The sequence below is a fragment of the Crocodylus porosus genome, unplaced genomic scaffold (assembly GCF_001723895.1).
Source record: "Crocodylus porosus isolate Cpor-Errol unplaced genomic scaffold, CroPor_comp1, whole genome shotgun sequence".
Taxonomy (NCBI): domain Eukaryota; kingdom Metazoa; phylum Chordata; order Crocodylia; family Crocodylidae; genus Crocodylus; species Crocodylus porosus.
Genome location: NW_017728912.1, coordinates 20474942 through 20490010, shown reverse-complemented (window position 1 = coordinate 20490010; position 15069 = coordinate 20474942). Strand labels below are relative to the sequence as shown.

The window sequence follows — 15069 nt, the reverse complement described above, 5'->3', positions numbered from 1 at the left end:
CATTCAGCTCCTAGAGGAACATGCACCACGCATTATCACGATTCAATAGACCCTTAGCTCGTTTGCTTCTGTGGCATTATATCAAGTCAGTTTCTTCATCCAGGCTTTTTGCCTGCTGGCTGATGGGAGGGTCAAGTAATACGTTCTGAAATGTTCTGGATTATTTGATATATATATCTAGTTTAAAACCTGCTCAGGCACCTGAATGGAGCATGCTAACTATAAGGAAATGAATATGATATGAAAATGAGACCACTGTCTTCCCTAAGTATGTGCCCCTTCTGCTCTTGCAAGTAACATTTTTATGAGCTCCCAAATATCCTGCCTCCGGTTCCAGATACAGGTTTCCCTTGATTTATGCAGTACATGTGTTCCCAGAAAACTGCACATAAATCGAATTTGCATAAAGGAAACCCAGTTTACAATGTAAGAAATAGGGATATATTCCCATGGTTGTGAGAGAGGGAAGGAATAAGGCTGGGACTCGGAAATGGGTGGAGGGAGGGGTGTGGTGCCACTGTCAGTGGGTGTGGGGCACAGGACTGGGGGGCATGCATCTTGCTGGTACATGCACCATGGGAGAGCTGCAGCTGGGGGGATGTGCCAGGCTCTTCCCAGGGGGTGTATGCCTGCATGCAGGATGAGAGCAGGTTGTCGATGCAGGCTGGGGCTGATGGTGGCACGAGGCTCTTCCTGGTGCTTAGAGTGGGCAGTGGCACTGGGAGGGACGCTGCTTCCACCCCAAAATTTGCCATAGCCCCCACAACCTGTCCTGCTGCTGCCAAACACTGGGATGAGCCTTGTGCCGCCATTGGCCCCAGCCTGAAGTGACAGCCTGCTTACGTCCCATGTGCAGATCCAGGGGCATGCGTCCCCCAGCCCACCTAGGGTGTGTGTAGCAGCAAGAACTGGCCCCCCACATCCTGTGGCCCACACCAGTTCTGTCTGCTTTGCTTCCTGCTGCAGCCCAGGCCCACTTCACCGCACCCCCTCCTGCAGTGCCGCTGGGTTGCACCATGCCCCAAACCCCCTGGGGCTCTGCTTGTCCCCCCTCACGCCATCTCCTGCTGCAGCAGACCCAGGAACAGCTGACACCACCCACCTGCACCACGGCATGGCACAGCCCTGGAGCTGGGGTGAGAGGGGACAAGTGGAACCCTAGAGGGTCTGGGACATGGTGCAGCCCAGCAGCATCAGCCGCTCCCAGAGCAGCTGCAGCAGGGGCTGAGGTGAGTGGGGCCCTGGCCCCATGGCTCTTTCCCCTCCCCCTACAGACGTACCTTGGGGGGGGGGTGCCTATGCCAATTGCATAAGACTGAAGTTACCTTGCATATAATGAATTTTGGGTATAGAAAGGGTCATCACATAAGAGCGAATTCACATATACAAAACTTGCATAAACTGCGGGAAACCTGTAGCTCACAGCCTGAAGTGGGAGTGAGATGCTAAATTCTATTATTTCTGCATTCAGATATAGAGATTGTTCTGCAGGTCTTTCATTCTGTTAATGGAAAAAAAAATCAGAAGGTAGGGCCTCTGTCCACAGGCCTCTGTGGATGGTCCCAAATGTAGTTTTCAAGACCAGAGAAAAAGATAAAACTTGGGACCAGAAAAAGTCTGTTCTCACCAAACATCCCGGTCACTTTCCAGTTACTCTGTTTGCTTTGGGGTTTAGTTGCATGTGGGAAAATACAATCGTTTACTTATTTTGTGTATTTTGAATACCTTGTTCTTAGCAATGCCTGATGACCCTGTCAGTTGGCTGTTGCATTCCAGGAAACTGTCTGAAATGACTATTCCTTGTTCCTTTCAGTTGTTCAGGTATTTATTGATTTAAATATACTGGGCATGTCTACATGTTCATTCATGCGCTGTAATTATGGTACATTCAGTACCTGTACTAAATTACTTAATTACAGGTACTAACTTAATGTGGTGTAATTGGCACTACCACGCATTAGTGCTGGTGCATGCTTTTTTTGTGATGCTAATGCAGAGTAGACTAATTCTACTGAGCATTAGCACGGGTTCTGCCTGCCTGTGTAGTGTCTCATGGAGATGTGTCCACAATTCTTAGATTTGATTCTATCATTTTTTTTGTCCTAACTTTCCTCAGTTCTAGTGGAGAGGAGCAATTAACAGACTTGTCAGTGTGGTGACTAGACTACAGAACTCAATGTGCAATGATGGGTAAAGCATTACTGTCCCCCATTTAGTATTCATTTTGCATACTAAATGAATGATACTTAAATAACTTAGTTAGAGAAATTAGGATTAAGTGCATGGAACAGAGAAGAAGCATATCTGAGAACCCAGCTCTACCATATGCTTCTTGTGTAATACTAAGCAATTTAATTAACTACCTTAGCCCTGAAATGGAGCAGAGATTTTTTTTTTACTCTTTATTGGAATATAAAGTATACCTGCACATTGTTTGATGAGAAGAGTGTGGGCAGAAGCCTGGCAAGGGCTTTCAGCACTCAGGCTGTGGGAGAGGGAGAGGGAGCAGAGAAAGAGAGGAGTCTTACCTGCTGGGGGACTCTCTTCACTTAAGTGGCATCTGGTATTTCTGCTGTTTGTCTCCTATGAACATGAGCATGGGCTGCTGTGTGATTTCCTGGTGCCCCATTCACTACCTGGGGCAGGGCTGTACCTATCATGGCAAAACCTCCCATAGACGTTTAATTCCCTCTCCTCCAGATGCATTGCTGGTTGCACCTGCCATGGGAAAGACTTCTTGTGGGGGGGCAGGTTCGATGAGGACCATTCTGGTACCCCTTTAAGTCAGCACCTGGGGCTGAAGCCCATCTTGTCCCACCCTAGTTATGCTACTGAGAATGGGCTTAGATTGTGCAAAGAAGTGAAAATAATTTTCAAGACCTCATGTCAAATTTCAAGACCACAGGTGGCAGCCTGTTGGGAAGGGATGGTCTCCACCACACTCCATTTGGGAAGAAGCTCTTCTCAGCCAGAATGGCTTACCTGCTTAACCGAGTTTTAAACTAAACTTGCTGGGCGATGGGCGGACAACCACCAGGGCAAGTTCACCAAGCATCAGTCATAAAATCAGGTTAGGCTGCTCAAGGGAACCCACTCCCCAGGAACGGAGATTTTCCATGAGTGTAAAGAAGCCAAGGGCCTTCAATGGCACACTTACTTGCCTGTACACAAATGCCAGGAACTTGGGAAATAAACAGAAGGAACTGGTCCTTCTTGAAAATAGAAATGACTACTATTGTATAGGAATAACGTAGGCCTGGTGGGACTCCTCATAGTTTCATAGTTTCATAGTAGCTAGAGTCGGAAGGGACCTAGGTAGATCATCTAGTCCGACCCCCTGCCTTAGCAGGAAAGAGCACCGGGGTCAGATGACCCCGGCAAGGTGCTCATCTAACTATGACTGGACCACAGGTATAGCTGGCTATACCCTGTACAGGAGATATTGCGCTGAAAAAAGGGGACGGGGGATGTGAAGGAGCAGTACGAGTCCCTACAAGCTGAGACTGGCACCTAAGGAGGATGACGAGAGACCCTCTGGGTTAGAATTTGAGGCAGTCATGGTGAACGGGATACAATGGTAGGAGTCTACTACAGACTTCCAAATCAGGAACAGGAGCTGGACCATAAATTCACTAGGGAAGTGGCTGAGGCTGCATGCTTTCGGTGCATGGTTACCATGGGGGACTTCAACTACCCAGACATCTCATGGGAGGACCACTCAGCCAAATCTGATTGGTCACAAAGCTTCCTTACATGCGTGGATGAGCTCTACCTGTCTCAAGAAGTTTATGGGCCAACAAGAGGTAAGGCGTTGCTGGACCTGGTACTGGCCAAAGGGGATGATCTAGTCAGCAACCTAAGAATTGAAGGGAAGCTGGGTGACAGTGACCACAAGTTGATCACTTTCACTATCCATTGCAAAGCTGCCGAGTCAGTTAGCAATGCAGAAGTCCTCATTAGGAAAGCCAACTTTCATAAGCTCAGGAGGCTTGTTGTCAAGACCCTGAGAGGCCATGATTTGACAGGGAGGGGAGTTCAAGATGAGTGGTTGCTTCTTAAGGAAGCGATCCTAAAAGCACAAGGGAAGTCCATTCTAGCCCATAAGAAAGGTAGTAAAAGGGCTCAGCAATCCCTTTGGTTCAACATGGAATTCATCAACCTCGTATGTCTAAAAAGAGAAGCTTATAAAGGATGGAAGACACTAAGGAAGAGTATTCTGCACTGGTCCGCACCTGTAGGGAGTGAACTAGGAAAGCCAAGTCTGTAACTGAACTCCATCTGGCTACACGAATCAAGAACTATAAAAAAGTCCTCCTTCAGATATGTGGGAAGTCAAAAAAACCCCAAGGGCATCATTGGACCCTTGCTAAACCAAATGGGGCAACTGACACCCAGGAAACAGCCAACCTGCTTAATGATTACTTTGTGTCCATTTCACCAGCCCAAAGAGAGCACCCTGTCTGACAAGATGTGGGATTAACCAGGGTGAGAGTGAATATATGCCCACCATTGGCATAGATCTTATGAGGGAACACCCTGAGAGGCTGGAGACCCACAAATCAGCTGGTCCAGACAGATTTCACCCAAGAGTGCTAAAGGAACTGGCAGACATCATAGTGCAGCCACTGGCAAGGATATTCGAGAACTCATGGTGATCGGGCAAAGTACCTGAAGATTGGAAGAGGGCCAATGTGGTGCCTGTCTTCAAGAAAGGGAGGAAGGAAGACTAAGGGAACTACAGGCTAATCAGTTTGACTTCAATCCCTTAAAAGATCTTGGAAAAAATTAGGGAACATTATCGACAGGCTATTGGAAGGCAACACTCTGAGTGATAGCCAGCACGGGTTTGTTGCGGGCAGGTCTTGCCTGACCAATCTCATTCCTTTTGTGACCAGGTTACATGTCACCTGGACAAAGGGGAAGAGGTTGCTATATCTGGACTTTAAAAAAGCCTTTGACTTGGTGTCCCATGATGTCCTCATGGAAAAATTGGGGAACTGAGGCCTTGACTACTTTTAAGTCTGAAGGCTGGGGAACTGGCTCCAAGGTTGAACCCAGAGAGTGGTAGTTGATGGAACTGAATCAACATGGCACTTGGTGACCAGTGGTGTCCCCCAAGGCTCCATTCTCAGACCTGTACTCTTCAATATCTTTGTAAATGATCTGGATTCTGGTATCAGAAGTGGACTGGCTAAGTCCTCTAATGGCACCAAACTATGGGGAAGAGTGCCTACACTGGAGGATAGGCTGGTGAACCAGGCCAGCCTTGATAGGCTTGCAAGATAGGTGGATGCCTGATGGCTTTTAATACAGAGAAATGCAAGGTGGTCCACCTGTGGGGGGGGGGGAACCCGCATGACACTTACGGGCTCGGCAGTGCTACACTCGTTAGCACTGTGGCTGAAAGAGACTTGGGGGTCATGATTGACCACAAGATGAACACGAGCCACAAATGTGATACTGCAGTTGGCAAAGCGAATAAAACTCTGGCTTGCATCTACCAATGCATCTCAGCAAGACCCAGGAAGTCATCCTCCCACTGTCCTTGGCCTTGGTGAGGCCACAGCTGGAGTACTGCATTCAATTCTGGGTCCACAATTCAGAAAGGATGTGAAGGAGCTTGAGAGAGTCCAGAGGAGAGCCACACACATGATCAGAGGGCAGGACAACAGGCCTTACAAAGAGAAGACGAGAGCCATACAACTCTTTAGCTTGGAGAAGCATAAGCTCAGGAGTGACTTGGTGGCAGCCTGTAAGTACATAAGGGGTGTTCATCAGGATCTGGGGGAATGCCTGTTCACCCCAAGGGAAGACAAGGCCTGACAGTCACAAACTCCTCCAAGAAAGACCGTTTTAGGTTGGATATAAGAAAAAATGTCTTCGCTGTCCGAGCCCCCAAGGCCTGAAATAGACTTCTCCCAGAGGTGGTGCACGTACCGACTCTGGACACTTTCAAGAAGCATTTGGATGTCTATCTTGCTGGGATCCTTTGATCTAGCTGGCTTCCTGCCCTTTGGGCATGGGACTGGACCCAATGATCTTATGAGGTCCCTTCCAGCCCTAATGTCCATGAAATCTATGACATGTATATCTCTGTAGTCACTGTATTCATTCCTCTAGGCCAAGGAAGTATTTGGCACCTGGGAGAAGGAGGATAACTTTTATTGCATCCTAGGCTGCCCAAAACTAGCTCTAATGTTTCCCAGCTGGTCTAACTAAGTTACTACATGTGCTCAGTGCCTTGTTGCTGAGGTATGCACTTAACTAGCAAAAATGCATTCTGTATAAAGCAATTAAACTGATTATGTTTCAGTCCAATGAAAATAAATTTCTGATAGAAATTATATGTTTCACTGAGAAGTATGTCCTGGCAAACTTACTACTTTCAAATGATACTCATTTTAGTGATATGGCTATTCAAAAACATGAAGCAAATGTTTTGTTATAATAGGAATACATTTTTTTAGCCTCCTCTCTCTCAATATGCTGTACATAGGAAATTTTTGCTTAGTATCTCCATTCCCAAAACCTTTCATTTAGGTAACGCAGCAGCTTGGAAAATGTTAGTTCCCTGAGAAGAGTGTTTGGAAAACTACATTAATCTAAGAACTGGAATTTATAACAGAAGCAATTTTGTAATCTTAGATGAAGCAGCTATGGCCACTTCACCTACATTATTTACTAGTATTTAATACAATTGTAGCTCTCATGCTCTGATGCGTCTCTCCCCCAGAAAGACAGTATAATAAATAACTTAATGTAAGACAGTGTTTCTCAACTTTTTCAGGTGGGCAACCCTTTATTCAAGGTTAAAAACATTTATAATCTTGCCCTTACATTTCTATATATCAGTAGTAAAAATGATAACCTTATAAAATCCACTTGTGTCTGTGTTTCAAGAGGCTGACAGAAAATATTTGACTTGGAAGGGTAAAGGCATATGAAGAGTTAGGGGAGCAGCTTTGTTTTAGATTGCTTTTCATAACCCTCAAGTTGAGTGACACTGATGGAATAGAACAAGTGTGAAGAGTAGCTAGAATGAGCTGCACTCTCTGTCCAGATGCTTTTCGGCTCAACATAAAAAAAACACAGTATTTTTCAGTTTAGAGAAACCAGAACAATTTCTTGCATGAACACCGAGAAAACTTTATAACTATGCAAATCAGTATTAATGGCTGGATTAATATTTTAATAATTACACACTTTTTACATTATGAAAATAAGTCCATAAATAGTGTAAAAATAATTCTGAAGATCAACTTCTCACAAGCTAGAAACAAACACCCAGTACAAATCTCAAATACAACAAAACAATATTAAAAACTGGAAACCAAGGAGAAATTTTAAAAACAAAACCAAAAGCATGCGGTTTGATCAGGTTCAATGAAGCCAGAGGCTACAATAAAATGAAAATTAACAACAAATGAAAATGGATAATTTAAACCTTGAAATGGGCAAGACAGGTTTTGTGCCATATTTACAACGATGAGACACGCAAAATATTTGTAGCAGAACTGATTGCATGAGACTTGCATGTTTTCCCAAAAGCAGTGTAATTCTCACCAAATTACTTTTCTTTGCATTATCTCCTCTACTGCATTTTCAAGAGACCATTTGTGATATAAAAATAACTGCACATATAGATGAACTTAAAAAAGTAAAAAATACAAATAAAAATATAGTATTTTCCAAAGGAAAAAAGTCAGATACATACATCTTAAAAAAAAAAAGTAAGTTGCACAATATTATATTTTCCCAAACATGTACAATAATATAAGAACATCCACATAAATGTAAAACATTCTTTTTCTAGCCAAACCCTTCAATAATACCTCAATCAAGTGTGCAAGTACCAATGGCATCTGGGAAGTTCATACAGTTTCTTAGTTAAATATAAACAAATAAAACACTATAGGTCCCAGGTTGAGTAAGGCTCCCGGATCTCCAAAGAAAGACAATTCTGTTTCTAAAGCAGCATCAATACCTTGATGTATTTAAAATACAAAACAAAAAAAAGCACAAATAACACTCCGGGCTCACTATTTTAAACATAAATTCCACCTGTTCTGTGGAGTATCCTTTTCAACTTCTATGGGAAACGATGGTGGCAGGCACTTGTTTGTGACATCACTTAATGACTCCAACCACCAAGTAAATACTTTTCCACACTACAGTAATCCTTAGATACATAAAAACAAGTGGCTATGAAATAACAGTTAGATATTAGGCGCGTTACTTTAATGGCCAAAGAAATTAGCCACAACCATTCTTGTTTATGTTTCTCTTTCCTTGCAGAGATCCATATTTTTGTGACATACTCTTTTTTGGTGAAAATTAAAATGCTCTCTTCAGGTAAGCTGTAAGATAGCCAGGTAGTGGAGGTAAGGATATTTGAAAGAAAAGGCTAGTTTCTGCATGTCCTGTAGCACTATATTGACTTAGTAGAATAAGAACATTCCTGCAGCCTTTACTCAAGTAGTCCTGACTTATACAAAGTAGTTCCACTGAACTCAACAGCTGTATCTATACAGCTTAAAAGTGTATACAAAAGAGATTTGTAGTATTTCCCCCATTTTACTGATAAGGATATTGTAGCACAAGAAGGTGGAATGACTTGCATGAGTTTGCCCCAAGTGCCAGGGAAAGAGCTGGGAGGAGGTCCTAGTGATGAAATCTTGGCCCAATGAAGGCCCATCGACTTCAAAGTGGCCAGGAAGTGACTCTGTGTCTCCTGACTATGAGTTCAGGGCTCTATTCACCAGACCATACCACCCTCTCTTTAAGGTGTAAGGAATATTTGCATGAGTCAGGGCTGTATTATCTGTCCCAGTGTCATAATCAGACAATAAATACAAACTAGTTTGTATGCTTGCAGTAGTAGAAAGCTTAATAACTCCACTTTCAATGTTTCTCCACTGCACATAACACTGACTTTTGAGAATAGCCCATTTAAAGCTATTAAAGCACATTTTTATTTTTGTGAATGCAGACATGCTGATTTGACCTTTTTCAAACTTTTCTATAATACTTATATGGTAGACAAAGAAAACATATAGAAACAGCTGGACGCCCAGAATCATACTGCCTCACCAGAATGTCAGACAGTGACACCAAAAGCACCAATAAATTAAGAAAAAATATATATTCAAAAATGACATTTAGCATCAAAGTTCCACCAACTGTGTTTCATGCTTTACTTCATATAAATCAGTGTCCAAAACATCTTGAAAGAAAGTGTCCCTACAACAAAGATATGAAAATGATGACAGAGGTCATTTGTATCACGTTCCAAACAGTGCTCGTAGACGTACTGTTCCTTTAGCACACTCTCCTTGGTGCGACTGCACTATGCTTCAGTAAATGAAACATCTGAAAGTTGGTGCCAAACATATAGTGAAAACCCTAAACAAAAGAACAAGAAATAATTGCAAAACAAAACAAGAAGCGAAGGATATGGAGCTTTTGTGAAATCATGCTTTCTATACATTTTTACAGCTGAAAAGGCTTGTCAATAAACTTTTCAGCCAGTTCCCAAATTACACAGAACAAAACTGTATTGAAGGAATGCTACAAAAATGAAATAATAAAACACAATAATAAAACATGGAGGTTTTCTGTGATATAAAAGAGAATGGTATAGTAGCACCAAAAGAGTGTTTTTAAACCACATAAGTTGCAAGTCTTCAGAGGGTGCTTTACAGTATGAAATACTCAACCTGCTCTTTTTGGTACTGTATATCAAAGTTTTATACATGCTGTTTAGATTTCCCCACAGTAAAACTTGGTATGATGTAGGCACCTTTTCACTGCCATTAATTGTCTATCTATATTTATGACAGTTGTTATTACTCCCACCAGTCAGATTACACTATGTATCTGCTGTTAAAATTCTGTTATTTCAATGGAATGATGCTTTCCTGGCATTAGCCACAGTGAAAGCTTTAAAAACATGGAAAAAAGAATAACTGAAAGCAGAAACCTTCCTTATTTCATGGGAGATCCTTATTTCAAAGGAGTAAAAAGAAGGAACTTATTTTGGAAAAAATAAATTTACGTAACTACGCATCCTCTGTGTACTGCTGTCAGTGACTGTATCGCACTTAGAGGATTATTGCATTTTTCTCTATGTTTTAAAGTCACAAATGGTGTCAACAGAACTGAATGGAGTGGTTTTTTAAACTAGTGATTATAAATTAGCAGAGCTAAGTTCATCATTTCCTTGTTTACAGAATATGACGTTTAAAGTTCAGGTTCTCATATCATTTTTAAAAAAAGGCAAATACTGGTGTGACAACACACATTTATTAGTCTTTTATTATCATGTTACTTCTTAAAATGTTTTGCTTTTATGGCCAATTCCAAGATTTTGCTACGATTCATGGTGCTAAAACATTGAATTAAATGGTAAGCTTCCTAAATTTATTCTGCACATGTAGAATACTGTAAAAAAGACATATGCATCTTGCACAGTTTCTTATATAATACAACATATAAGCATACTTGTAGATTATGATGAGGTGTGTTGTAAAAACATTAGCTAAATTATATTATGTGTTAAGATAAAAGATAACTAGGAAAATCCCTTAATGGAAAATTGGAATTACCATATTGGATTGGTCAATAGTCTTCTTTGTTTTCCAATGTATAGTGTTTCTGAGGCAAATGCAAATTCCCCACATCCACAATGTACTTGGCCAATGTGCGTCACAACAGGATCTGGATGGAGGGAATTCCATTCCTGCCCAGAGGGTAGCCTGAATCTTTGTCAGAAATGCAGAATAAAACTGAGAAGTGACTGGCAGGGATACTGCTTACGCTTCTGATCTTAAAATCGCCTCTGAGTGGGAAATTTCCATTAAAGTCACTACTGTGGCATCCAGAGGTATTACACCACATACCAGCTCTGTGTAATTGTAAGGCCATTTTATAAAAAAAATATTATAATATTAAGCTTGCTGGAGTTGTTTCTGATGGGGTTTTTTTTTGCTAAATGTTTACACCTGCAGCCCATTTTTGTAGGAAACTATAAGATGAAGAACTTCATGGAAAAGGTCCTTATTTATAATATAAAATTGTAGAAATATATTTCTCTCTTTAAAAGGCTATTTTTGATATGGCTTTGATATGCTGAAATGAAGATAAAAAATAACATTCTGTATAGAGGGCCTATATTCTATAGGCTTAGATCATAGGGTCTATTCACTATAGATTCTAATGTAGTACTAAAACAACCCACCTATTTGACAGGTGCCCATTTCCAGAAGAGCTACAAATCTACTGAGTGACAAATGATGCCTTTTTCCAGGAATGGCAAGGTGCCTACATATGAATGGAGACAGTCTTTTCTTCTGCAACTTTAGTTTTGGTCTGCATATGAAAAACTTTTTAGAAATGTAAATAAAAATGTTTGAGCTCATCTCAATACCCATAATCATCTGAATAGACAAAAAATATATGTGTTCATATAATCTCTCAATCTGAGCACAAATGCACCATATGAAGACTCAGAACTGTGAGTGAAAGAAAAGAAGTTTCGTGTAGCTAAAACTACAAATATACCCAAATTTAAAGTTTCCAATTATTAGAATGCAGAGCAACAAAGCTTCGTCTCCGCTTCTTTTGTGTCTGACTCATTTGATCAGAAATGGAAAAATAATTACACCTTATAAAGTGAACTATGACTACCATACAATGACAGTCACTTAGGCTCATTCCTTTTCTATGTTCTTTGGGTAACAATGTCCAGCAAAATCTTTTGCAACTGTAGAAGAAGAATCATGTCAATGAATCAGCTTGTGAAAGTAAAAAACTTATTTTTCTCAGAATAAAAAGCTTCAAATATTGTAAAAACAGATAATACTGAAACAAGAGGAACCAATGATTAGAAGAAATTCCTTCAAAGCCATCAAAACAAATGTTTATCAGGTTACTGAAAGTATTTTTTATGGAAATGTTTATGAGAAAAAATGAGAAAAATATTAAGTATAGCTTCCAAAACTGCAGAAAAGTTCAACAAAATGTGTTATTTAAATGGGATCATCCTAAAACCACACTACAGTGCATATGTATCTGATCAGTTCCATTACCCCCAAGAGGGGAGTGTTACACAACGCCCCCATTCCCAAGGATGCTCTTTCCTTTGGCAATTCCAAAATTCAACACATGGGTCACATAGCGTGTCAATCCTTTAATAAAGTCGTGAAGCTTCTTGTCCCAAGTGGTGTCTGCCATTAAATGATCCACTCAGCATCTTTGTAACTTGTTAAAACTAACCGCAAAGCAAGAGTGCTTTCTTCTTCAAACGTCTTCTCTTCTTGATTAAATGGTCAACAAGACCAGATATCAAAACCCGTCTGTCTCGAATGTCTTCAGGACTGCAAGCAGCGCAAGAAAATCCGATGCTGACCAATAGGCACGACCTTCTTGACCAAAAGGGTCACAGAACCCACAAAACTGGAAGCCGTCCACCTGCAGTTGGAACTGTGTTCCCCAAAAATTCAAGACCTGTTTCTAATCTCCTCTGCTTTATCTCTTTTTGGCAATAAGCCATGGTGTGACTCCCTTGAGATGACAAAAGGAAAAAATTCAGCAGTTTGAATCAAAGGTCACAGTGAGCAGCCATTTTAGCATGTGAAGTAATCACATAGCAAGCAGGTTTGGCACACAATTCATGCTTTTTTTTAGTCTGTACAAGCAAGTGTGGTAGCATGGATCAGTGATGGTGTTTAAGATGAACATGGAAGCCAAGTCAGTAAACTCCAATGGTAGTTGGTACAGTACATTTCATAGCATTTAGCTCATATTTGGTCACAATTTCATGTAAACTAGTTCATGGCACTCATTGTCCATGCAAGTCCACAAGCCAAAAGAGAAAAAGAAAAGAAAAGAAATGAAAAGAAGATTTACAGAAATAATAAGATCTCCATGATTAGTCTCTGCATAGATACATCTCTATATAGAAACTAATCTTTGTTTCTACAAATTTTTCACGCAGTTATATAGTGACTAACTGCAGATGTAAGCGAAGAAAAGATGTACACATGGACAACTGCAAACAAGTAGAAGCAGCTACATGTAAACATATCTCAAACTTGTAAAATCATTTTTCAGTTTTTAACTATAAATACAAAAAGTGGAGCAGTATATACACAACTTCATGCTTGTAAGGTTAGATTCATCACTGAAAAGAGACAAAAAGAGACATAAGTTGATCAGGTTAGTTATTTAGCAGTCAAACTTTTATTCCAAATACACAAAGATTTGGCAGAACCGTGAACATAAATCCATTACCGAAAGTAAAAGTAAGTAAGTGTGCTTTCAGTATGCCCCTAATAATCACTGCTAGATAGATTTTTTTCTACTGACTGAAAAAAGATCAAAATGACTGCAACTTCCCTTTCTATAAACTCTGTGAAAGCAAGAAACATTGATTTAATGATCACATCTACTTCAGTCACCAATTATCTAAGAAATAATAAATAGATATTGACTGATCTTCAAAAGGAAAACAAGATTTATTGTCCTGAGAGGTAAACAATAAATTCTGGTTCCCTCTAGCAACAAGATGGACAGCACTGTAAACGCTGTCACCTTGAAATCTGGAGAATTGAAAAAAAAAAAGGAATTACAAGTAGTTGCAAGTCTGACATCTGCTCCTGACCTGCCTTGCCTACTTTCACAGAGCCACACCTGGAATAATGCCTGCATTAAGGGAAGCACTCTTTAAAGAGAAACCACAGTCACCTTTATTATCTGCTCTTCTGCAATTACACAAATACTTCAGGCCCTGCATTTTGGGTTTTCTTCCTTGGTGTGAAATGGGACTTTCACAAGAGAAAGTAAGATCTTTTTCAGCCTAGCCTACACCCTGTCTAGGTTTTGCACACAGGGCTAAACAGTGCCCTGCTCTGCTGCAGGATGATCTGGGAATGGGATTAACTCTAGAGCAGGGGGCAGGCAATTATTTTTGGCAGAGGACTGCTTACCCAGTTTTGGCAGGTTGTTGAGGGCCACATGGGTAGGCCCGCCCCTTGACAGGTGCTCTGCCCCCTGGTCACCATCTTGGGACCAACATCCCAATGTCTTGGGACCAGTGTCCCAGGGCCAGCACCGGTGGGGCCCAGACCAGCAGGGGTCTGTGGAGCTGGGTTGGGCTGCACCACCAGGGAGGGGGGAGCTGGCCTGGCTCCATCGAGCCCCTGCTGGCTGGGACCCCGCCCTCCTGCTGCCCTGCTCTGGGCCCCACTATCACTGGTCCTGGGACACTGGTGTGGGCCCTTGTGCTCCCACTGGTTCCCTGCCCGCTCACACCCAGTGCCCCCCAGGCCCGCGGTACAGGCAGGGGGCAGCACACAGCCTCGACCCTCTGCTTGCCAGCAGGGAAGAAGCTGGTGCTGAACATGGGGAAAAGTGGCCCCTCGCCTGCCCCATGGCTGGCGCTCCCTGCTGCTGCCACTCGCAGCCCATGTGGGGCTGTCTAGAGAAGGCACAGTGAGCCTCACATGGGCTGCAGCACCGGGGGTTGGCCAGCCTAGCAATGGGGCTGGGTTACAAGGTGGTGCTGAGCACAGGGTGGGGAGAAAGCAGCCCTCACCCACTCCGTGCCTGGTGCCCCGCACTACAGCCATTCACAACCTGCCTGGGGCAGCCTGTGCCTGCTCCAGACAGCCCCACGTGGGCTCCAAGTGCCTGCAGTGCGGAGCACCTGCCATGGGGTAGGTGAGGGGCTGCTTTTCTCTGGCCAGAGAAGGAGCCCAGGGAAAAGCTGAGCACGGGGGGGAGGGGGAAGTGGCCCCTCCCCCATCCCACGGCTGGTGCCCCACGCTGCAGGAGCTCGCATCCCACATGGGGCTGTCCGGAACGGGCAGAGGCAGCCCCACATGGGCTGTGAGCAGCTGCGGCATGGGGCACTTGGCTTGGGCGGGGAGGGGCCGCTTACCCCCCCCTCCGCTCCTTCCCTGCCTGGGGTCCCCCCTGCCCCCACTTATCTGAGCTTCCTGGGCCGAGGCAGCCACGTGCTCCCAGCCCAGAAATCCCAGCTGGGGCTTCTGGCTGGGGGGCCGGGCCGGG

The 15069-nt window shown here is 42.8% G+C and overlaps 1 protein-coding gene across 1 annotated transcript in view; it reads right to left on the bottom strand.

Annotated features, from left to right (window-relative positions):
- Nucleotides 1-6770: 6770 nt before the first annotated feature.
- COL25A1 (collagen type XXV alpha 1 chain) overlaps nt 6771-15069 on the bottom strand; it is a 526117-nt gene continuing 517818 nt past the window's right edge. The window contains exon 39 of the mRNA XM_019533963.1: nt 6771-13180. Within this exon, the coding sequence (XP_019389508.1) occupies nt 13178-13180 (3 nt within the window). The 3' untranslated portion in view covers nt 6771-13177. The remainder of the gene's footprint in view (nt 13181-15069) is intronic.